Source organism: Lissotriton helveticus, chromosome 6, assembly GCF_964261635.1.
Source record: "Lissotriton helveticus chromosome 6, aLisHel1.1, whole genome shotgun sequence".
Classification (NCBI taxonomy): Eukaryota; Metazoa; Chordata; class Amphibia; order Caudata; family Salamandridae; genus Lissotriton; species Lissotriton helveticus.
The window spans coordinates 1,879,212,475-1,879,238,284 of NC_136067.1; the positions used below are offsets into that span (position 1 = coordinate 1,879,212,475).

Sequence of the window (25,810 nt, forward strand, 5' to 3'; positions counted from 1 at the left end):
ATGTTGATATAAACTAGAAGTCATGAGGGGAAAAGCTAACTTGATTCTAAGACTGGACCATGCATTATTCTACATGTAGTGCGTGAAGAATATTAAATGACCATTAAATACAGTATTTTCTCTAACGTGGAGACGAGAAGGCTAGACAAATGACGGAAACTATTGATGCAGTTCAGTAGCTTAGGAATGCAGAGGAGGAGGACTGAACTGATAGCTGGAACTATAACATACTTTTGGCAGACTCAGAGGCAGAGCCGGGGTGCACCGGGCACTGCAAGGCAGGAAGTGAGTGAAGGGTCGAGGATACAGGTGGGGGCTGTATCGCTCCTCAGCGAGGCTTTCAGGAGACAGGAGCTGAATCTGTGGTCCGGGCCCTTTTGAGGCCTGGAAACGGGGACTTTATAATTGAATAACGTGCACACTGAGAAACGTGGCAACATTACTTACATAGGCCTGATATTCGTAGTATTCACGAGGACTGGAAACTAACATACTAGAGGTGGACACAACTGTAATTGCGTCATTAATCAGAAATGGGGAATAACATATGCATATTGATCATGCACACATAACATATGATGGATGAGGCGTAGGGACACAGAACATGGCAAAATTTACTTTTCCACAGAGTAAGTTCTCCTTGTCTTTTCTAGCCAAGTGTACAAAGGATCATATAAAATCTCAGAACATCAAGTTTATATTAGTGCGAAGGAACACCACGAGGTGTTCGTAAGTTCCGATTGATACCAGCGCCATTTTGGGCGGGGCCGGCTCAGTCCGGAAGCAGCATCAGGGGGAAATGTTTCCATTACTGGCAGTTTGGACCAGAGTCCCTTTCGGCAGTTCTAGAATTCACGCTAACAGAAGGTGTGGCAATGTCATGTTTGTTTCGTTGGCGATCAAGGCAGCCGTCCCTTACCGGGAACCTGCAAAGGCCGAAGGTTCCGCCGGGGACCCTTGTAGGATCTTCAAGGCTGCGGAGATGCTGTCGGAGATGGGGGCTCGTGCTCCAGAGGGCAAATGTTCGAGTTATATTGCTGGTCAAAGTTACTCTAGTGGCCGGGGCCCACCTTCCAGCGGACCCAGACGCCATTTTGAGGCCCTACCGGGGCCACTCTCGTCGAGTTTGCAAGAGTGGAAGAGACCCTTCGGAGTGAAAGGAAGGGGTCCCTGTTTTGTGAAAGCGGGACGTTCGGCTGGGGTGCGGCTGTGATGCCCCCACCTGGGGGCAAGGGAGACTCGTTCGCCTCGTCTCCTTCTCCCGGTGTACTCCATGCCGCTCCTTTTCATCGCCCCGCATGAAGGCCTCTCCACATCCGGTGTTCCCCAAGTGCCACCATTGTACGTTCGGTGCTGCGCAAGTACTGGGGTGCCACCATTGTACGTTCGGTGCTGTGGAAGTATTGGCACCATCGCCTGACTGGGGGTGTTCGGCGTCGGGCTGGGGGTTGGGAAACCTCCTACCGGTGGAGGTGGGAGAGGCTCGTCCGCGTCGCCTCTCCCTCCCAGCCCAACTTGGACAAATTGTTGTGGAGGTACGTGCAGGACATCCCGCCGTCCAGGACTGCTGCGGCTGTGACGGAAGAGAAAAGGAAGAGGTGCCTCGTTCTCCTCTGGACATGTGGCGGGACTACCTTAGTCTTTCCAGGCCCGTTGCGGCCGGCCAAGGAGACATGTGGCGGGACTACCTGCAAATGCCCAGGCTGCGGGCTCCTGCCTCTCCTCCGGCTCCCCCATACGTTAAGATTTCCTGACCAAGAGTTGGCGGCCGGGCTCGCCTTATATGGGTTGCCGTTGGTTGGGCGTAGCCGTAACCCTGCCCTACTTTGGAAGGTTCCAGAATGGGGGGGGGCGAATGTTCTGTTTGACTTTCATTTTCTACAGTTTATCGTTATTATTCCTTGTTTGTTGTGTTAAATTAAAAGTTCAAGTTCATTAATGGTCTACGGATTTTGTTTCACCATTTCTTTCTTTCCAGGTTGCTTTTATGCTAAGTTTCTGCTAACAGAGGTCGAGTAACACGGAAACACGTGTAGAGGGATGACGCAGATTTGCACATTACATACACACAAACTCAGACGGGGGACAGTACAAGTACGACATACAAAGACCCAAGACAAATATAAAAACAGTTATTGGTCATAATTATCTCTTTCCGTCTGTGAATTTTTAAACGAGGCTGGGTTCCCGTCTTGACATTGCCCGACCTAGGAGAACGTGAGCATGCCGCTGAGATTTTCCTGGCGAAATCTGTGCCATCGGGCATAATCAAACGTGGTGGTTCTGTCTGGTCTGTCTATGTAAGTCGGGTTCTTCTTTGTCTCGCGCCTTTTCTCGTACTGTCGGTCTGTCGTTCTTGTCGGCCCTTTGCCTTTACTCACGCTCAGTAGAGTCGGGCATTGGGCTTTCCAGTGTCCGACATACCTACAAAAAGCGCATTGGTCTGACCCTAAGTCTGGTCGTCCTTTGCATAGTGTCGGGGGATAAGTTGTGGGTAGCGGTGTCCTGGGGTTGTCCTGTCGGTATATTTCCCTACTTGGTTTATCCTCGTCTTTTCTCTGTCGTTTCGTAGCCTCTCTGCGCCACATACCGAGACTGTCGAGCATAATTGGCGTTGTCTTATTATTTCGAAGGGCTATTTCTAACGTTTCTATTTTATCAAGGTCAAAGGATCCTGCCAGTGGCCACTGTTTGTCTTGACTCTCTTCGGTATACCTGTGCCATAATTTATTATAGGCTATGGTGACTAACCCATAGTTTATGAACATGTCCTTATTAGGGGTGCCTTCTAATGGAGCTATATGGTCCACCTCTAATACGCGGTCCGGACTAAACAGGCTATTTATCAGTGGGGAGAAGACAGACATGACGGCTCGTAACGAGGGACTAAAAAGTCAGCACTGCCTATCTTATCACTAGGTGCAAAGACCGTACAGAATATTTCTATTCAACGTTGTTTGCAGGCAGTGAATACCTCATGGATCAAAAAAAATATAAAACCAAACGACCAATAAATAACAATGGGGAGAATGAGTAGGTCCGCAAAGATCTGCGTTACCTACCCTTTTCACTATCTGCAAAAAGGGTGGTCTCTTCCCTGCTTGCAGACAGGGAATCTCCAGGAAACAATAGTTTGCGAACAACAGTTCAGTTTCAAGCAATTATTGAGTGGGGGAGAAAAAAATAAGCACGGCTGCTACCCTACCTATCCTCCACTGTTTGCAAAGAGAGAGAGAGCCTGTTGTTTCTCCGTTTGCAGACAGTGAATCTCCAAATAAAAATAAACAGAGCAATACTAGTATTTTTGAACAAACAAACAATCAAGCAAATTTTTCGCAACTTGTCGTGGTAACACGACCTTACCCGGACCGCATGGACAGTTTCTTGTCTTCCGAATCCAGCGCCCGATCGTCCTCTTTTTCTCGTATTTCTCACGGCACTCCTGATGGTTCCCAGTCAGGACCGTAGATCACTCGAGAGAGGTCTGTTCGGAACTAGTGAAGTTCGGATGATCGGCTGCCAGACGAGGGTCTATTGGGCAAGAGCTCTCCCGATCGTTGCAGTCGTTCACTCTGTCGTCGGGACCTCTCCCACTGGATCCACGAGTCGCTGATGGGCCCCACGCTTGGGACGCCAATTGTTAAAAGTTCAATCGGGTCAGGGACAATCGATATTTGCCCGGCAGTATTGCCTCTGTGACCCTCTAGTTATTTAAATCAATGAAGAGGCAGGCGCTGGAGACTGGAAAGCAGGAAACAAGGGTTTTTATTCTCTCCGGAGGAGAACACAACGAAACGGACAGAAGGTATCGTTCTGAGGTGCTCTAACTGTATTCCTGAGGCCTGGCCTCTTATACACACATTTATGACTTTATTGTAGATTACACATACATGTTAAAGCTTTGATGTACGGAAAAGACATTCTCGGAACTCCCCTTTGGGCCCGTTCCCACACACATTTACAGTTGAAGTCCCCACCCTAGTCACAACAGGTGATGAGCATCGCGCAGCTGGATAATCCGCCGATTCACGGAATGTGGGGGGTTTGATCGGATCTCATGGGGTGGGGGCTTTGATCAACCCGGGGATTCTTTGATGGGGGAAGCTTTCTATTGTACGGGGAGGGGCAAGGATGGTATCGGCAGAGCTGGGTGTCGGCTTGGGAACGGGGAGGACAAAACGGGCACACGGGGAAAAAGGGTTTTGCATCTAAGGGCCGGAGATCATGAAAGGAAAGCAGGGAGGTGTCGCGCTGGGAACAGGATGAGGGCCTGGGGCAGAGCAGCGCCGAAGAGGGGTTTATGACTCAAGGCAGGTGCAAGCAGGGGGGTGGATAGCGTGCAGGCTTAGTGAAGGCGAAGGGCTATGTCAGGGGCCAGCGGCATGCAAAAGGGTTCGTTCTGATCGGGGCATCTTAGAAAATGGCGGGCGCGCACGACAAAAGTGTGGCATCAGGGGAAGAGGCAAGATGGCGCAGATAATGTTCACCAAAACGTACTAATTTTCAACATATACACCCTTCCCTCTTGATCAGAAATACGATTAACAAAGTCTTCCATGTCTCAATCTCATTATGTGTGAGATTCCCTGAGGATAATTAGCAATCGTCCATTAGTGATATCCAGTGTTTCAGAGTATTTCGGGGATAGCCTTTATAGGAGGCCGAGCAGGGGACAGGACATTAATTCCAAAGTGGCCACGTGTCGACAAATGAATTGTAACTAGGAACTCTCCTGTGGTCCCAGGTGGAGTGTCTGTGCAAGCACGGATACCCTGCCTGAAACCACAGGAGAATTCTGGCAGTCAATAATAAAAAATTGCACAGGATCTCCTCCCTTTTTCATTTAAGGAAGTAATGGTATTTATAGACTTTGTAGTGGACATCTGTGCGAAGTTGAAGCTCCCCAGATGGAACTATTTTGCCAGAGTTCCAGTGCTCCATCATGATGTGCTGCAATTGGTTGGCCTAGATACGCAGCAGAGTGCTGTTCAGACTATCCACATGATGACAGACACCGTGGCCAGTTGTTAAGCAACTGATTAAATGTGTATCGCTGCACACTGGATCTCTTTTGTGGGGGTTAAGCAACATCTATCAGCAGGTCTCAACACTGGACAACGTTTTAAGGGCATTCGGCGGAATGCAGCAGTAGCGATGTTCATCATGGAGAAATCACATACAGCTATATCTTGGAAGAATTTAAAGCAAGGTGCTTGAATGGTTTCAACCCAGAGGTTTCAGAATTGGATTTCTTGCCACAAAAAGTGGCAGTAAAATAGCGAAGGCCATTTCAGATTGTGTATATTTCAGGGTCCTGTGTATGAGGCATTGCATCAATCTGATTGTGCAGGACTTTCTCAACAAAAACGACAGCAACATGCTAGCCACCTGCTGAAGAATCTGTACTCATTTCTGTCATTCTTTTAAAGCCCAGAAACAGTTAAGGATCCTTCAGGGTACTAATAAAATACCGGTTAAATCCCTCAAGCAGGAGGTGGCAGGTGGCAACACATTGGAACTAGACCTACTACATGTTGCAACGTGTGTTTGAGCAGACCAATCACAGACTAAGTCATTCAAAGAGGAGGGATGCAACTGGAAAAGCATGACAAGGGAGGTGGACAAATGGGGGTGAGTCAAGTGTCTGACACAAATGCTACTTCCTTTTGCAGTTTTCAACAGGAAGCCAGCAAGGAGAACAGTACGATGAGCCAAGCAATCCCGTTGTTGCATCTGCTACAGGACCAGATGAAAAGAGTGGCAGAAATGACGAAAAAGCATATGAGCTTTTTCAGAGCTTAATCCTTAGTTTGGCTGTTAATTCGAAGCTTCAAAAAGAGATTGCGTCCTCCAAAGAGTACATATGTGCCACAATACTTGATCCAAGGTACAAAAGAATTCTGGCCTCTTTCATTCCTTTTTCAGAAGATGATGTTTCACTTTACAGGACTTGGATTGTCGTTAAAGTGAGACCTGGAGGAGGAATAGCTGGAAGTTAGAGGCCTGGGCAGAGGTTCTGTCGGGCAGCCTTGAAACTCCAGAGAGGGCAGTGCTGTTGTCTCGTAGCCTTTTTTTTTTATAGAAAAAGGGCCAACTCAGTAACCCAGGGTACTGGGCTGGACAATAACTAAACAATAAACTGGTCCCTATGGGGGTAGTGTATCTCTTGACTATCATGACAATAGTGTTATTTTAGGGAAAGAAGATAAAACCTCTCAAATGAGTAAGTTTTAGTGATGCATTTCAGTGCATTTATGTTTACATATCTCTTTTAAGAATGTATTGATAAATTCACACAGTATAATAAAAAACTTTCACAAGGTGCTACTAAAGAGTAACGGTGCAGCAGAGTGATATATAGTGAGTGAAAAGTGCATTTGTGCTATGTACAACATAGATACATGTGGCTGATAGGGACACTAGATTGCTTCTAAGTCCACACCCATTAAACAAGTGCTGACATCCACCATCAAGATTCTTAAAAACACAGTCCGGATATATTATTTGTTGCCATTTCGAAACCCTAAACATAGGCATTTAGAGCAGGGCCATCATAGTTCAAGTTCAAGTTCAGAAATTTGTATAGCGCGCTACTCACCCAGAGGGTCTCAAGGCGCTTGAGGGAGGGGGGGTGCTTTACTTATCGAATATCCAAGTTTTTAGTTGTTTTCTGAAGGAGAGGTGGTTCTGTGTAAGGCGGAGGTGGGTGGGGAGAGAGTTCCAGGTTTTGGCCGCTAAGTAGGAGAATGATCTTCCCCCCATGGTGGCTCTATGGATGCGCGGAATTGCGGCGAGGGCTTGATTGGACGATCGTAGTTAACAGGTGGGGGTGTAGAAGGACAATCGCTTGTTGAGGAATTCGGGTCCTAGGTCGTAGAGGGCTTTGTGTGCGTGGGTGAGGAGACGGAACGTTATTCTCTTGTTGACGGGGAGCCAGTGGAGGTCTTTCAGGTGACCAGAAATGTGAGCTTGACGGTGGATGTCCAGTATGAGTCTGGCTGAGGCGTTTTGGATGCGTTGGAGTTTTTTCTGTAGTTTGGCTGTGGTTCCGGCGTAAAGGGTGTTTCCGTAATCCAGTCGGCTTGTGACCAGTGCATGGGTGACCGTTTTTCTTGTTTCGGTGGGGATCCATCGGAAGATTTTTTTGAGCATGCGTAGGATGTTGAAGCATGATGATGAGACGCGGTGACTTGTTTGGTCATCGAGAGGGAGGAGTCCAGGATGAAGCCCAGGTTACGTGCGTGGTCCGTAGGTGTGGGTGCGGTTCCCAGGGCCGGTGGCCACCATGAGTCGTCCCAGGCAGAGGGGGATGAACCTAAGATGAGGACTTCCGTTTTGTCCGAGTTTAGTTTTAAACGGCTGTTCTTCATCCACTCAGCTACCTCTTTCATTCCTTCGTGTAAGTTGGTTTTGGCAGTATTTGGGTCTTTGGTGAGGGAGAGGATCAGCTGGGTGTCGTCTGCGTAGGAGATGATGTTGAGGTTGTGTTGGCGCGCGATGAATGCGAGGGGACTCATGTATACGTTGAAGAGGGTGGGACTGAGTGATGATCCTTATGGTACGCCGCAGATGACTTCGGTGGCCTCTGATCTAAAAGGGGGAAGGCGGACTCTCTGGGTTCTTCCGGCGAGGAATGAGATGATCCAGTCCAATGCTTTTCCTTCTATTCCGACGTTGTTGAGGCATTGTATGAGGGTGCTATGACAGACTGTGTCGAAGGCTGCGGAGAGGTCAAGTAGGATGAGGGCGGCTGTTTCTCCGTTGTCCAGAAGAGTTAGAATGTTGTCTGTTGCTGCGATGAGGGCGGTTTCGGTGCTGTGTTTGGCTCGGAAGCCGGACTGTGAGGGGTCGAGGGATTTGTTGGATTCAAGGAAAGCGGCGAGCTGACTGTTGACGGCCTTCTCGATGACTTTGGCCGGGAATGGGAGGAGCGAGATGGGGCGGTAGTTCTTAAGTTCAGTGGGGTCTGCTGTGGGTTTCTTCAGAAGGGCGCTGAGTTTGGCGTGTTTCCAGCTTTCCGGGAAGGTAGCGGAGTTGAAGGAGCAGTTGATGACGTCGCGGAGATGTGGTGCGATAATGGAGTCTGCTTTGTTGAAAATGTGGTGGGGACATGGGTCGGTTGGCGAACCTGAGTGGATGGAGTTCATCAGGCAGATGGTGTCTTCAGTGGTGATTGGGTTCCAGGCGCAGAGGTTGTTAGAGTGTGGTTTTGGTTTGGGGGTGGGTGGAGTGGACTGGTCGTCTGACTGGTTTTCAAAGCTGTTATGTATGTCGGTGATTTTGTTGTGGAAGAATGAGGATAGGGAGTCGCAGAGGTCTTGGGAGGGAGTGATGTCGTTGGTGCCGGCGGTGGGGTTGGTAAATTCTTTGACGATGTTGAATAGTTCCTTGCTGTTTTGGGCGTTGTAGTCAAGTCGATCCTTGAATGCTGATTTCTTGGTGGATCGGATCAGTTGGTGGTGTTTGCGGGTGGCGTTCTTGAAGGTGGCCAGGTTGTCAGAGGTTGGGTCTTTTCTCCAGGCTTTCTCGAGGGTACGGCAGAACTTCTTGGATTTCTTAAGTTCATCGTTGAACCAGGGGGCTTTTTTGCTACCTTGCTTGATTTGATGGTTTTTCAAGGGTGCTAGTTCGTCGGCGCTGTGGGTGATCCATTGTGTGAGGTTGGTGGCTGCTTTGTTTGGGTCCGATGATTTGGCAGGAGGGTTTTGGTGAAGCGATGTGAAGAGCTGGTCGGTGGTAATTTTGTTCCAATTTCTTCGGGGAATAGGTTGTGGGGGGTTGTGGGTCGTGGTCTTTTTGTAGTTGAAGTGAACGCAGCTGTGGTCCGTCCAATGGAGAGCTGTGGTGTGATTGAAGGAGATGTGCTTGCTGGAGGTGAAGATTGGGTCAAGCGTGTGTCCGGCATAGTGTGTGGGGGTGTTGACAAGTTGTACGAGTCCTAGGTTGGCCAGGTTGTCCAGAAGGGTGGTGGTGTTGCTGTCGTTTTTCTTTCCCAGGTGGAAGTAGAGGTCTCCCAGTAGAATGTAGTCCTCGGAGGGGAGAGCATGTGGGCTGATGAAGTCAGTGATGTCTTCGCTGAATTGTGTGCGGGGTCCTGGTGGTCTGTAGATGAGGGTGCCTCTGAGTGTGGTCTTGGGGTCGGTGTGGATCTGGAAGTGAAGGTGTTCGGCGGTAGCGAGGTTATCGTCGGAACTGGTCGTGATGCGGATGGTGTTCTTATGGACGATGGCGATGCCTCCTCCTGTTTGGTTGGTGCGGTCCTTTCGGATGATATTGTAGGCGTCCGGGATGGCTATGGCGATGTCAGGTGCTGATGAGGCATCCAGGTTTCTGTAAGGAAGGCGACATCCGGCGATGTAGTGTCGAGTAGGTTCCAGAGTTCAATGGCGTGTCTGTGGACCGAGCGGGTGTTGAGCAGGATGCACTTTAGGTGGTTAGTGTCGGAGCTCTGTTTGGAGTTAGTGGATTTGGTGTGGGTCCTGATGCATTCGAACTTGCAGGAGTGGCAGGTGAAGGGTCCATGGGTGTGTGCTGGGGCTGCTTGGTAGCATTTTGGAGGACGGCCGGGGTTAAGGGCTGAGAGGGTTGCGGGTCGTATGTTATGCGGGCGGAATGGATTTTGCGGGGGCAAGGGGGTCTGGCCCTGGGCGCGGTCCAGGCGCGGACGGGCGTAGACGGGCTTACCTTTGGCACGCCTTCGGCGCGCATGGGGCGCTTCTGCTGCGCGTTAACGCTGCGCGCAAAGGCATCTGTCATAAGTGGATAGTGGAGGGGCGAGGGAGGAGCAGCTGGGAGGCGGGAGCGGGGTGGAGAGCCGGGCAGGGAGGCACAACAACAAACAACAAAATGGCAGCAAGCCAAAAGCGAAACAGGATTGGGGCACAACCTTAATAAGCGCAATGAAATTGGCAGTGGCACCGGCACAATCAGGCACAAATGAATTAATCAGGCAAAGGCAGCACAGCACAGTTGAATGATCGTGAATGTGCACTTTCGCTATATAGCGCTACGATATAAATATCATAAGCAATCAGGCACTAATAATTGTAGTAGCAATGCGGGGTAGCAAAGGGCAATCTGGCAGTATATCGCTACGATACCACAAGCAGCAAGCAGAGCAGGGAGCAGCGTGAGGAGCGACCGCTTCTCAAGGGATCAGGACGGTCACCATCATCAGGATGAGAATTATCTAAATTGAGACACCAAAGGATTAGGTCATACATTCCTTCAATCAAATAAATGTCAAACAGTTTGTCCTAAACCAACTTCAAATTTGATATTTGGCATGCCCTAAATTTCTTAGGACATTGAAATTCCCACTTATGTAGAAGCTGGATATGACAGTATACCATTGTTGCACCTGCAATGGGAATGTATTTAATCCAGGAGCCGAGCATGGGCGGCGTTTGATTAGCATTTATACAAGCTGAGTAGAGAGCTGGTCTTGAAAGGGGGCCTCTCCCTTCACTTCGGATGATTAATGCAGTCATTCCTTATGCTTTTTTTTAAATTTCAGACCTGATACCATCCCATGCTAGTTTTCATGAAGCAATTTGCCTCTTGCTTAAATGCATTCCCATTGTAGGAGCAACAATGGTATACTGTGATATCCAGCTATACCGTTTTTGAATACCTTGAGAGCACAAACTAAAATTTGAAGTGGTCCTTAGGAACTGTGTGACACTTCATACCTGGGACTTTCAATGTCCAAAGAAATTTAGGGCATGACAAATATCTAATTTGAAGCGAACTCGTGCTGCATTGGGGGCAGCGTATTCATGTGAAATACGGAGCGGCTGCTCTGAAGCCGTTCTGTATTTCACTGTGCAGGCTGCAACCTGGCTGCACTTTTAAAGGGGAAGAGAGATCCCCTTGCAGGTGAGAGAAGTCAGTACCCGCCTGCAAGGGGATGTCTGGGGATCCATAGGACCCCGTTCACCCCTCCAGATGGCTGCTCTCAGGGAGCGCTTTGACATTGCGCCATCTTTTTGGTGGAGCACTATCAGTGCGCCTCCTGAGGGCTCTTTTGCCTCGTCGGAAATACGGCACGGGCACACAGGCAAAGGGACTCCTCCATTTGCATGGGGCACACCCCCAGGCAAATGAGGGAATGTCGCCTCGAAGATAGTGCTGGCGCTTTATGTGCACCAGCGCCATTGCGTTTACAAAAGGGGCCCCACAAGCGTCTGCGGCCCCTTATGTAATACCAAAGTGCCTCAAGTGTGCAAAGCAGGCACTAACGCCCGCTGCGCCCCTCGGCACTTTATGTAATATGGCCCTTGGAGTCAGTCATGGCTTACTATCTCGTCTCATGCCCTTGCCTATACTTCTTCTTGGAGAACCTTTCCTGGCTCTGGAATCCCTACACACCAACACTGCAGATTGGTGTCCTGTTCAGCCAGTGAGCTGCTTTGCAATGGGACTGTGCCCCACCCCCTTGATTGGTGGTTGGAGATTCAATTGAGCACAACTGTCATCAGGATGGACACTCCCCTCTCGGTGGGTAAGTATTGGACATGTTGGATGAAGTGAACAAAGATTTTTGTCAGATGTAATATAGTCACTGTTGCAAAATGTCAGTTCCTTTTGAGTGTACTAAGCATACACATACATTTGACACAAGCATCTAATGCCTGTTTCCTCAAACTCTAAATTCACACATCTATGCTAATTAATTCTTTCAGGGTGCATGGCCATAATGTGCATGGTAAAGACTGTGGAGATGAGACCGCCAGCTGGATTAATGCCTTTGTGCAAGGAGCAGAGCCCTATAGATTGGTGCATTTTGAGAATCACATGAAGCTGAGAAACTCAAAAGAAGAGTTTGCCCTCTACCATCGAAATGATCAGGTAATGCCTTGATTTTTAAGACATAGATTGTGATAAGTATTTGGTGGTTGCTTCCTCCAATCTGGTTAGATTGTCCAGAGATTGAAAAGTTAGTCATTGTGTTGTAATCACCATGGTATACCCTTCTTGTCCCCATGTTGTCAGTAGCCCCTCAATCCATTATGTGTTCTTAGCCAGCCACAATATAGGGCCCAGCCTCTGGAGTGCTGTTCCTAGCAATATAATAAATCACTGTGTTTGTCTATGTGATTGACCATGGGTGGATACATTTCTTTATTTACCAATGTAAACTCTTGTTTGCTATTCACAAAATGTAAATGTATCCATGTGTAAAAAAACACCAATACATTATACCTGTGAACGTCAGCAAATCTGTTCTCAACGTCAGTATAGTATAGTGTGTGGGTATTAAAAAAACTTTGGCAGGCACATTCTCACACTGGATATGATTGGAGATTTACTCCTGGGGCAAGGACCGGAGTAAATGCTGAGCTGTAGTAGAAACAGGGAAAAAGCATCCGCAAAATTAGGGAAAGGATTGCTCAACGGGGAAAACTATTTCCACCCATGGATGAACCTTATGCGGCACATTCATGCATGTGGAAATGTACACTTGTGCTGTTTACGCATGTTAAAATGTGAGTAATTAGTAATTCGCTAGCAATTCTAGAAGTACTCCTGGGAATCTACATCTATTGCAGATCACCATGAGGAGTACGGAATCCTTGGATAACTTCACGATAGACAATAATCTCGAAGGCATGAGCCGTCGGATTTCTCACCTAATTTTGTGAATCTGGCCATTTGATTTTGCTATTACAAAAAATGACTCCACAAATGTAAGTGGAGGAAAATAGCATAGGTTTGCAATATTTAATACGGTTAAATATATTTCAAACTTTGTTGAAAATGTGATCCCTAGGCTGCAAATGTATTTCATCCACAGTTGTGCAGATAAAACCCTTTGTGAAGTGTAGCCCTGGTAACTTGCGATAGCGTGTCTCAATGTTCTAGGGTTGCCGCAAGTCCAGGAAGGGGAAATAAATATGCTGCATGTTTCTTATTGTCGCTTGTTATGTTGTGCTACTGAACACTCTTCCTGCAGTTACCTGAATTCCCACATTCTGACCAGGAACTGTGCTAAGAACACTCTCAAAAATGGTTAATGGTACATATGCGTAGCCTACATTTCTCAAATGTCCTAAATCTTATAAACGCATTTTATGAATAGTTTGGTCCTATAAATGTAATTCCCTCCCCTTTTTTACCAGTCGACCAAGGGCCAGGTGTACTAACATTACTGTTTGTGATTACCAGATAGCAATTGTTTTGCGATTTGCTGTTTAGTAACAACAAACACTAATGTACTAAAGTGTGTTTTACACTTTTTGTGATTCCCGGTGAGTCGCAAATAGACCTACCTGATGAATATTAATGAGGTAGGTTTAAGTTTGCGACCCATTAGGAATTGCAAAAATTACAGGTATGGTGGTGTGCTGGAGTCATGTCTATGATTGCTTTAACCCGTTCCGTGCTGCTGTCGGCCGTTGGCCGACGGGAGCACTACCTCCCTAGTGCTGCCATCGGCCATCGGCTGACGCAGCCCCGCCCACCCTTTACAACGCCCGCTATTTTTTTTTTTTTATTAAATGCAGCCACTTTTCTTTCAAGGAAAAGGGGATGCATTTCAAAAACAAAAACAAAAACGATCACTGCCTGCTCTTAAAAAATATTTGTTTCCGATTCTCATTTTCAAATGGATTAACTCCAACTTTGAGTTGGTGGTAAAGGGCCAGATGTAAAAAACTTTTTTACATTTGCAAATGCCCAATTTGCAGAATTGGGCCGTTTGCAAACACAAAAAGGCATTTTTAAATGTACAATAGCTCAGTTAGAGCTGATTCTGGTGGCTTAGTTGACTAATGCTTCCACTGTAGGGGCCTGGGTTCGACCTCATGGCCACATATTCAAATCCTGGCTGGTCAACTCAGCCTTTCATCCTTAAGAGGGCGATAAAATGAGTACTATTGAGTCGGGTACCAATAAACATCTGTTACTCCGTGCCAAGATACCCTTGGGTGAACGTGCACTTTACAAAGACACATGTTAAGTTATGTGAATTGCATTTCAGAACCTGCTATTGAATCACTATTTGTGTATGCGATTCGGTATTGGGAAGTGGCATGTTGATGGCATCTCTTCCAAATAACGAATCGCAGTGGAATGTATGAATGTTTTGCGACTGAAATGCGGTTGCAAAACATTTGTAATTTACAACCAACTTCAAGTTGGTGGTAACCCATTTGAAAATGGGAAGGGGGCCCCAAGGGACCCTTTTCCCTTTGTGAATGTTTTCAGAAAAAGATTAGAGAGTGGCAGTGGTCCCACGAATCACTGCCCACTCAAATCTTTTTTAAACGAATCCCGTTTTTCTTTGCGGAAATAGGGCCTACATTTAAAAAAAATGGCTTTATTGAAAAGCAGTCACAGACATGGTTCTCTGCTGACCCCTGCAGGCCACCATCCCTGGGATTTTTACGATTTCCAATGGGTCGCAAACCAAGAAATACCTCATTAATATTCATCAGGTAGGTCTATTTACAACCCACGGGAATCACACAATGTATAAAACACACATTGTACTTAGGTGTTTACGATTACCAAATAGTGAATCGCAAAAAAGTGCTATTTGCTAATCGCAAACGATTGCTTAGACCCAAAGTTCAAATGTTTTGCATCCACAATTCGTTATGAAAACTTTATTACCTCCCATTCAGATTCCGTATTTGAAAGTGGACACTCTAAATATGCCCCTTTCAAATACTGAATTGCTAACATAAATTGCAATTTGGTAACCTGCTACCGAATTGCAATTTGTGCTTTGTACATACTTAAAAGCATTTTTGCGGTTGGAGATGGACTGATCAGGCTGTTTCTGACCACAAAAATGCTTCGTGCATGTGGCCATAGATGTCCAACATCATCTTTCCATAGTGTGTTGACTATCAGTCAGCATAGGTGCTAGGATTAGCATCTTAACTGAGTTTAGGCCATACATTGGTAGTTTTAGCCACCCATCCTACTGCCTTGTCATGTTCCCTGCCATCTGCCTCCTGTTCTGCATGGGTAGAGCTCCTCCTTCACTAGCACAGAACTGGTCAATGCATCCCTGCTGCTCCTCCCAAGTTACATAGTGGGTGGCCCTAACACATGTTATTGCAGCATGTAATTGCAGGACCTGCCTTATCCAGTGTGCTGACCTCATGTGAGCTGCATGAAAGTCAAAAGGGCTAAGATGGCCAGCAATGCATCAAATGCTTCCACTTGCTCCCAAATGGCCTCCGAGGCATACTGAAGAGACCACCAATATTACAGGCGACAATAGCTACTTGCCAGAGAGCCACATAGAGATCTCCTGGGGTGGAATCAAATTGGGGGCCCAGTCAGTACAGCAAACAGTCAAAGGGAACCTTGACCAGACCTACAAGGCATGTTGAAGGTGCCCATATTTATTAACACTGGGGCACATTCACCAGAGATGGGTGGTGACCTGACAGTGTTGCAGTTTATGATTTTAAACCCAGCGTTGAATGTTTACCTGTGCCTTTGGTTTTATTGCAGAATGTCTTTACTTGGTTAGTTTAGAGTCTGTGGCATGCTTGTTTAAGCTCCATGCTAACCTGCCCTGTGCATTAGTCCATGTGTGGCTCAGAGATACCTGTGACTGTTCTCTCCCTTCCCCACTCTCCTCAAGTCTGTGGGCCATAAGAGAACTACTGGGAAAACCAAGGGGCATATTAACAAGGAACAGGGAAAATTAACGCTAAGGGCGCTTAGCTTTAATTTTTTTAATGCCCGCTATCGCTGGATAATATCGCCTGGTTATCGCGTTATTAGCAGCGCTAACCGCCTAGGCGATAAAAAATCGAGCGATCGCTGCATTTTGGGAGGTTATCGCTGCTAATTCAGCGATAAAACTACAAGGATTGGGATATCCTTGTTGATAGCCCATGGTGGATTTAGCCATGTAATCCACCTCCCATTGGATTACATGGCTAAATCAAAAAATTAGCAGACATAAAAAAAGCAGCGTTCACCGCGGTGAGTGCTGCTTTTTTTGTCTCTAACAGGGTTAGCGTGAAGCTTGATAATAGGAGAAATGTCACTTAGTGACATTTGTCCTATTATTTTTCTCTGGAAAGCCCACTTTGCATCTCATTAGAGATGAAAAGGGCAGCGTAGCGAAAAAGGGTGCGAACATGCGATTTTGCATGTAAGCACCCTGTTGTTGATAGGGCGATATTTGTATTTCCGCTTCTTTGGCTTTTAAAGCCAAAAAAGCGGAGATAAAGCCCTTGAGAGCACAGCCACAACCCTGCACCTCGTCAAGGCCAGTTGGTCATCATATAAACAAATATTTCTACTTATGACCACATGACTGGCCTCCTACCTGATGAGATTGGTTTCTCCCTTACCCTAGGGCCAGGCTAGAAAGTTCAAGGCTCTAGTCCCCCTTATCCCAGGAAAGCTAGGGAGCTTATGGTGATACACCTGTTCAGCAATGGGCCCGCTGGGGATGGTCAGCGTTTTAATTGCCCCCTAATGGTATGAAAGTCCAGCAGCCATCCAGGGTTAAATGTGAGGGACTGCCTTTTTACTTTAATCTGCAGCTCAAAGCTAGTTTGAGCCCTAGGTAAGCCTCACATATGCCCTTGTTCTACAATTAGGTCTTCTCATAATTTGGGAAAGAGGGCAGACAATGGGCCACCATTGATTTCCAAACTCAGGGGTGTGGATGACATCATTCTACCAGTTTAAGAAGAGGATGGGATTTGGGGATTTTCTGACAGGCGTACAACAGTCTTTTCGTTGCTTCTCAGTGATCACTGGATGATTGTTTTAGTCCTCCCTAGAAAGAACAAGCATTTACAATGCAATGGTCTCGGCATTCTTACAGTTAGAGCTATTGGCATTGCTCATGACATTATTTTTATTTATGTTTTTGTTTTTAAAACATAAATAAATGGCATTGTCATTTACAATGCCAATAGCAGGGCAGGAGAGCAAGCACCACGAATGAGGGGGCATGACAGCAAGCACAACCAACTAGGGGGCAGGAGAACAAGCACAAGCAACGAGGGGGCAGGACAGCAAGCACGAGCAACGAGGGGAGGCAGGAGAGCAAGCACAAACAACGAGGGGGGGCAGGATAGCAAGCACAACCAACGAGGGGGGGCAGGAGAGCAAGCACAACCAACGAGGGGGGGGGGCAGGAGAGCTAGCACAACAAGCGAGGGGGGGCAGGAGAGCAAGCACAACCATCGAGGGGGGGCAGGAGAGCAAGCACAACCAACGAGGGGGGCAGGAGAGCAATCACAGCAAGCGAAGGGGGGGCAGGAGAGCAAGCACAACCAGCGAGGGGGGGCAGGAGAGCAAGCACAACCAGTGAGGGGGGAGCAGGAGAGCAAGCACAACCAGCGAGGGGGGGCAGGAGAGCAAGCACAACCAGTGAGGGGGGCAGGAGAGCAAGCACAACCAATGAGGGGGGGCAGGAGAGCAAGCACAACCAGCGAGGGGGGGCAGGAGAGCAAGCACAACCAGCGAGGGGGGGGCGGCAGCAGAGCAAGCACAACCAACGAGGGAGGGCAGGAGAGCAAGCGCAACCAACGAGGGGGGGCAGGAGAGCAAGCGCAACCAACGAGGGGGGGCAGGAGAGCAAGCGCAACCAACGAGGGGGGGCAGGAGAGCAAGCACAACCAGCAAGGGGGGGGCAGGAGAACAAGCACAACCAGCGAGGGGGTGGCAGGAGAGCAAGCACAACAAGCGAGGCGGGCAGGAGAGCAAGCACAACCAGCGAGGGGGGGGGCAGGAGAGCAAGCACAACCAGCGAGGGTGGGCAGGAGAGCAAGCACAACCAGCGAGGGTGGGCAGGAGAGCAAGCACAACCAGCGAGGGGGGGCAGGAGAGCAAGCACAACAAGCGAGGGGGGGCAGGAGAGCAAGCACAACCAGCGAGGGGAGGGGGCAGGAGAGCAAGCACAACCAATGAGGGGTGGCAGGAGAGCAAGCACAACAAGCGAGTGGGGGGGCAGGAGAGCAAGCACAACCCGCGGTGGGGGCAGGAGAGCAAGCACAACCAACGAGGGGGGCAGGAGAGCAAGCACAACAAGCAAGGGGGCAGGAGAGCAAGCACAAGCAACGAGGGGGTAGGAGAGCAAGCACAAGCAACGAGGAGGGGGCAGGAGAGCAAGCACAACCAGCGAGGGGGGGCAAGAACACAGGCACAATCAGGGAAGACAGGCAAGAAAAGCGAGCATTCACCGGAGGACTCGGCAACTTCTCGACTTCTTCCGGCGGCGGGAAGCGCCGCCATTTTCGCAATGTGTCTGCTCACGCTGCCTGCACGCCGAAGTCGGCCCTCTGATTGGTTAATAAGGAACACCAATCAGAGAACTGACTTGGGCGTGCAGGCAGCGTGATGAGGGGATGCTCTCTCACGATGACGTCAGGGAGAGAAAGAACAGCCAAAACACACCCCTCTATCCCAAAAAGACGGGACTTGAACGGAGTGAAGCCCCTCTCCTCCAATGGCTGGCCTCCGCTTAGGAAGCCAGCCAATGGAGAAGAGGGGCGGGTTCAAGCCCCACTCTAGGAAAACATTAAATCTCGGCTGCTCGACACTGCTGCGCAGTGTACGCTAGGCCGAGACCTACAAAAGGACCTCTTACCAGCCTTCCGACAATGCTCAGTGCTCTTCTAAAAGGCACATACAGGTAGCCCCTTGGATTGAGAGGAGGTTTATCCTGAATGACTTTGTGATTTTATTGTACTCCAGTGATGAGGTTAAGGTCTTTCCAGCAGCTGCCTTCGGCTGAGGGATCTGTGTCTACACTAGCTCATCTATGTTCTGCTCTGGACACATGTCGCTGTGCCCCTTCTGTAGCCAGATAGGACATCGACTGATCTGCCGCTACACCGAACCTGCAACATCCAGGCGTCCAGGCCTGCCGTTCTTGATATCAATTTAAACAAAAAAAGTATAAATCTGATTAGATATTTTACAAAAAGATACAAAATGTATATGAATCTGAAATTTTCATTTATGACTTCTGTTATTTACTGAACTTTTTCCTTGATGGCTTGGTTACCTGACGTTCACATGTTGGATACATTTTCACCTTTCATTAAAAAATGAGGAAGACAAGATGTCTATATATGGAATATATTTTTCAATATTTGTACCCGTTATACATTCAATATTGTGCAATAAGTAAATCATACAAATTTTGTACAGATTTCAGACAGCACAATAGAAAAAAACATATACACAAAAGCCAACATTGCTACAAAATAACATAACATTTATTATAAGTGTCTGACATCTATAGTCACAGGTACGGTATATTATAAAGAAGTGTACATCAAGAAGTGTCTAACGGTGTAACCTAAGGATGGCTACATGTTTCACTAGGCTGGGGGACCTTTTTTTTTTTTTATATATATTTTTTTATTTTAACAGTAAGACAAGAGTAGGCATTACAAACATCAGGCGTCAAACAATACAATGCGGGAAAGAGACAGGCGGGGGATTATGCATACAGGAATCATCATAAGGAACCCACGTTGAATCACGACTATACACAACAATTAGGAGAAATAAACAGTCTAAGATACGATCGAAAACAACCCCGCTACATCCTTCCCCATACGCAACGATACAGGATAATTAAGGCTAATATAGACACCCGGGCAAGAAAGGATCCGTGAAGAATAAACAGCCCACTTCTCGTAAAAGGAAAAAAGGAAAGACAAAAGGGCCATAGAACAAAACAAAGGAAAAACAAAAAACCCCTCCCCTAACCCCCCACCCTACACCCCTGCAATGGCTACGGCCTAACCCACTAGCAGCGTGTCTGTTGCCCAAGAGCTACCCTAAAAGAAGGGAAAGAGAGAAAAAGTGGAGGAGGAGAAACCAAACACACTCCCGGTCTCCCGTGCCCCCGCCAACAGCGACCACCCCAGACGCAATAAAGCCAACATTTCAGCAAAATATTCAAACCAGTCGGGGGAGTATAGTCAATGGCCACCCAACTCCCGTTACACGATAGGCACAACCCCGGCATTGCTGAAAACTATAATATTGGATCGAAGCAGTAAAATTCAGCCCTGGCCAGTACGATCTTCCTTAAGAGTCTCCTTCCCTCGAGCCGCCATCTTGAGAAAAAAGGCAAAGCGTCCATGAGAGTTCTCGGCAATGCAGTAGAGTCGAGTACAGGATAAATGTTCACGAATAAGACAATGAAATGCCTCCAGGAACAGCACATGTCCCAAAAAGTCACTGAGGAACTTGTTATCACACTGGAGAGCGTCCATAGATGTAGCATGAGGAAACCGAATCGAACAGGAGACGCTGGCATTAAACACAGGCTTGAGGGTCGGTGATTCGGAACCACCAGGGCTCAGGAAAGCCGGTATCGGCACAGGGACCTCGAGTCCAGACATTCGATGCCCCGCTGGCACTACAGCCCGCGGAGAACTCAGCAGAGGGTCGACCTCCGGTTCCAGGATACCGTCCACTTTCACGATCAGTGTCCGGAACACAGCGCTAGTACGTAAATGGAGCGCCTCAATGGCGGCCATGACGGCCCGCAGCGATGGCGTGCCTTCCATCCGCTCTGTCCCCTCTCAGTAGGCGGCAGAGCCGGATTTGAACCCCGGAGGCCGGCTACTCCGGGGTAACAGGCCACGCAAGTCAAATGTCAAACAGTGGGCGCTCCTCGTATAGCAGAACACACCTTTGCCGTCAGCGAGGGCCCCGTCCCGTCGGCCCCGGGAGGTCAGCAAGGTCTTCGGGCACCAGACCCCCACCACGGCATCCGGTGGAACACGTTGGTGTGTCCTCGGTGTAGATCGATCACAGGACCGTCCCCAAAAAGCAGCAATTCACGGCACACTTCGGGAGACCGGGCTCAGTTCAGGTCATCACAGCCGTTGTTGATCACTTCCAGACCGGATAGGTTAGAAATCGAGGTCCCGGCTTCCACACGATGTTAGGCCGAAAATGGAGACACGGCATATCTTCGTCGACCGATGAGGTAGAAAACTCGGGATTGCACCGGTAGAAGCAGCAAAACTTCATAAACAAGGGGATCAGGTGTGAAGTCTGGATTGAAGGCAGGATATTCGAGCTGCTGGCGGAGGTCGGCGGAGCCGGGAGCTTACGCGGCCATCTTGGTTGCTAGCGTAGCTCCTCCCCCTGGGGGACTTTTTTTGACCCTCGGTGCTGCAATCACAGAAATACTGCAAGGCCCTTTAGTGGTCAGAGGCCATTCAAATAGTCCTAGAGTTATGAATGCTCTCTATGCCTTATTGTATGGATTACTTCCTTCTTTGATGTAAAATGGCTGTCTCTTAGCCACTTTATTTTGTATGCTGACGAGTTTCGACGTTATTGTGGGGCCTAGGTATGTTATTAGTGAAGGTCTTCCTCAGGGCAGAAACTATACATGCACGGGACACTAGAAAGCAACTGGTAATACCAGTCTTCTCTCAGTGCTCATTGGTAAAAACATATTTACAAAGAGCAAGCCCTATTTCTCTTTGCCCAGGGGTAATCTCATAAATCTTGATATCTAGCCAGCTCTGTGGAGAGGTGTGGTGCGGCGGCCAGGGCAGCTGACTTTGAAGTCCTGGGCTCACGGTTCGATCCCAGGCTCTGGTGGCAGATCAGCTCACCACCATGTGACTCTGAGCAAAAGTCCGCTTCATTTCCACGATGGCCCCCAGCGCCTTGAGACCCGTAATGCTGAGTAGTTTGTGCTTTACAAATACCGGATTTATGATTTAGCTCTCTCCTGCTGTTATTGCGACAGAGAGACCATTAAATTCTCCACCCTTTTTACTATCCAGCGTTGAAAGACCCAGTGGCTGTTAGGGGTTATCCAGTAGTGAAAATGTCGGCTGAATTATCAACACAAGTGGTGGACGGGTTGGGAGTAGGATCTTTCCCCTAACACTGTTGTAGTCATTATCTTTATTATGGTTGAATTCTTTACTTCCCGGGAAATGCTGAGGAACCAGTGATATGAAAGTTAAATGCCATATATGGGCTGCAGTGTATAGTTAGTCCATCCATGTGACAAAAGTGTATGGTTTCAGAGAATACCATTGTGCCCTGGCTGGACTGCAGTTTAAAGGCGCTACCAAGGGCACATGGCAGAGAAAAGCATTTGGTCATGTAGAAAATAACTTATTATATTAGTTAAGTCAGTCCTAAAGTGTTCCTTGTATGGATATAGTGCTGGTTTCTTAAAATATAAACATGTGGCGTTGTACGCATTGGGAATGTTCTGTATTTTCTAGGAAGGGGCCTAGCAATGAGTAAACTCATTACTTCACATCGATGTAATTGGAAAATGCTACAGTGTGGACTAAAAGTCATTCTTCTCTGAGTTTAAAGTTCCTATTTAAAGGTGAAAGTACTTATTTGACAACTTTAATGGAAAATCACACTTAAGAAGGTATGGATTGTTCTGCCAGTAAGTAAACTGGTTTATAAACTGGCTTGCCTCTAAGCCCAACTGTAGAGGTGCAGTACATATATTTTGCTGGCCTGCTAGTGACCCCTCTCCTGGAAGACAATGACTTAGCCTCTGGCAGCAGGAAGTCAGGAGTGTGGTTAGCAGGCAGTTACGTAGTAAGGACCAGCCATTTGGGAGGGGGGTCACGATTAGCTGGCCAAGCAAAGGGCAGCTTTCAAAGTTCTTCCTTTGACTTGGAAATGTCAAATGGGGCCGCCAGCAAATGCTATGGTTTATCACCAGAGCCACTCTAGACTATGTGGCTCCATCCGCACCTTGAAGGAAAACATTTCCAACAAAGCAGAAGGATCCTCATCTCTACAGAGGTAGAGGAGTAACTGGGTAAAATGCCAGAGCTCGTTCTTGTGCAGGAAGGCAGGTGCCATCTTGGTTGGGGGACTCTGGAAAGGTATGCAGTTAACTAAGAGAAGAAGTGTAGAAAAAGTAGCTGGGAATTATGTGAGAACAATATCATGATTGGGTATTGGAATTTTCTAAAGACTAGCTAGAGCACAGGAAAAGACTGGCTCCGCAACATGGGAGGGAAACCTCTTTCAAGAAATTCACTCTGCTTGGAAGCTGGAATAAAGAGTACTGCTACAGAGAGACAGCTGACAACTGAAATCTGGATCCTGCAGAGCCCTGGCTGATGAGAGGCCTGGTGCCTAGAAGTAGGCCCCAGGACCGCGGAGCTGCAGGAGAGATTATAAGTGTGACTTTGTCAATTTCTTCACTTGTGAAAGAGTGATAAAAGGCACTGAGGTTTCCTGAGGGAGGATGTATAGGCCACAGGCAAATAAAGCAGGTGAAAGCTGAAAACTGGTTTTGCAAAACTTATGGTAAAGGTTTCTGGCCTCGTGGGTCCTTGCCCATCTACATCTTCCAACCTTGCCCCTCTGGTGGAATCTGAGAATCAAAAAAAGTAATTAAGTCTGATGATAAATCCTTGGACCAGTGCAAAGAAACAAATCTGTCTTAGTGGTGGAGCAAGTCCATAGACTATGGAATACAGCATTGTCATGCTTGGATATGTTGGCTCTAAAAGCAATAGATTCAGATGAAGCTTGATGATGGCATATCAGACTTTTATGAGCCATCGCGACCTTCAGCTTCTGGCATTTCCCCGCTGAAGTATGTGGAGCACCGGGCAAAAGAGTAATGGGCTTATTTATAGTTGTGCTGGTGGGAACCTATGCCAAAAGTGGTGCCATATTAAGAGTGAATTGATGTCGATGCCACTAAAAGTGCTCCATCGTAGTCGCCAGTTAGCAGCACGCCGCATCCCGTAGAGAGGTGCGAAGACCCCAATGATGAGGCATGACACCAAGGGTCCTTTTGGTGTGTGAGGTGTATTTAAAAAACACAGTGTGCTCCCCACCATTGTAGGGACCACTCTAACAAAATCAGGAAAAATGTATGTCAGAATATCTGGTCTAAATAGGGAGCATGGTTTGGGGTACTTAGACTGAAGGCCCAAACTTCATAGGGCTGTTAGTCTAAGGCTTCCGGCAGCAGAGGCAACGGGGTAACCCTTGGTGAAAACATGACGATATGCCCCATTGTTAATAGAGTGGGTATTCCGAAACATTTGTGGTGGAGTACCCTGTCTGTCAAACTCTGAATAACTCCTTAGTGCTCATTCATGGGTAGATTTTAAATATGAATATGGTTTGTATCATATGTTTAATTCATGAAATATAAAACAATTTCTCATGTTTTCTGCTGCAATTCGTTTGAAATGTCCTCCTTAGATTGCTTATGCTGACCACGCACCTCTCCTGATAATTTCTGAAGCTTCACTGGATGATCTGAACACAAGGCTGGACAAGAAAGTAAAAATTCAAAATTTCAGACCATGTGTTGTAGTCTCTGGCTGTACCGCTTTCGAGGAGGTAAGTGTAACAATGGAGCATAGTAGACTTGATTTGTTCATTAACTTCAGTATTTCTCCTACATATTTCTCACCAGTGGAGATCTATGGATCATTCCTCGCTCAGCTGACCATGTGAGTGAAGTTGAAAGTAGACTCCAAAGAGAATAACAAAAGCTGCATGCAATGCTATTGTTGCGGCATGAAAACTTTACTCTCAACAGTTTGTATTGGCTTGTTTTTCTCTCCGGGAGGAAAAAAAACTGTGAATCACAGAATGCCAAAATCGATCAATGTTCCATTATTTTTGTGTCCTTTGAGTTTTTGGTTGTTTGCTGTATGCTGCTATTTTTGTTACCTATATATTCTACCTATTACAGAGAAATGAATCAACAACATCACATCACCAATATTTGATTAACTGATACTTGCTGCTAAATATTCACTGACCAACCACCAAACTATTGTCACCCTGAATATCAATGCCACCAACTCAAAACACATAAATCAGCATTAGCCATCTGCTTCAAATCCCTCTTGACCTGTCTTGCTCTATTCATCTTTCTTGCCATCATTATTCATTTGATTATGCCGGCCACATAGCTACAACTAACATGTCACCTCAGAAGTCCATGAAGTCATAACCATTGCCATATTGCCAATTCCAATAACACCTAGTAGAATTTTAAACTTGCTGTTGATAACAACATACAGTCTATGAAAGACAACACTCCAGAAGCAACTCGGTGACTCAGCGACAGCTGCTGCCAATCTGATGTGGTCGGGCGGCAATAAAATAAAATAATAAAAATATGAACGTACCTTTCCTGCAGGCCGCCCCGATCTTCAGCTACAGCACCTCGCTGCTCCTCTGCTCCCGTCTTGGCACTGCAATTCCACAACAGCTGCTTTTCAGCGGGGGCAGAGAACCAGGCAGTGAGCCAGCAGCAGCTGGTCAGTTGGACTCCATCACCCAGGCTCCTTTGCTCCAAACAACCCACGACACCGGATAGTGCCTGGAGGTTTAAGCCCCTTTGACATCCTGCAGCGGGGGGGGGGAATGCAACAGCAGCTTCGTTAAGGAAAGTTAGGTGGGGGCAAATCCAACAAGTTGGCAAGTTTACAAACTAATAATTCCATCTATGGTAAAAATGTGGGAGGTAATATCTGTAGAGGGCTCGACGCTGGATAATTAGAAAATTGCCAAAATACATCAAGAGTTATCATCAAAACTGGCAGATATATTCTTCCCAATAGCACGCCGGAGGCAAAATACTCAGTTTAAATGTACCTGGTTCAATTCCAAATGCTGTACAGCCAAGCAGGTCGCTGTGAAGGCAAAGGATAAGCCATGTAGTAAACTAACCCGGGCACTGTACAAAGAGACCATACAGCAGGAGAGCAAAAATTGGGAAGTGGGGAGATAGGACTATCTTAAACTTGCACTATCGAACAAGGGACATGAAGTCCCTTTGGGCCATTGTGAGCTCGGGTGACATTCAAGGGAAACC

The 25,810-nt window shown here is 47.4% G+C and overlaps 1 protein-coding gene across 1 annotated transcript in view; it reads left to right on the forward strand.

The window, feature by feature from the left end:
• The window catches only part of LOC144763841 (mitochondrial amidoxime-reducing component 1-like), a 278,087-nt gene that overhangs the window by 133,848 nt on the left and 118,429 nt on the right, over positions 1–25,810 (forward strand). The window contains exons 3-4 of the mRNA XM_078649812.1: positions 11,685–11,850; positions 24,181–24,321. Coding sequence (XP_078505938.1) covers positions 11,685–11,850; positions 24,181–24,321 — 307 coding nt within the window. The remainder of the gene's footprint in view (positions 1–11,684; positions 11,851–24,180; positions 24,322–25,810) is intronic.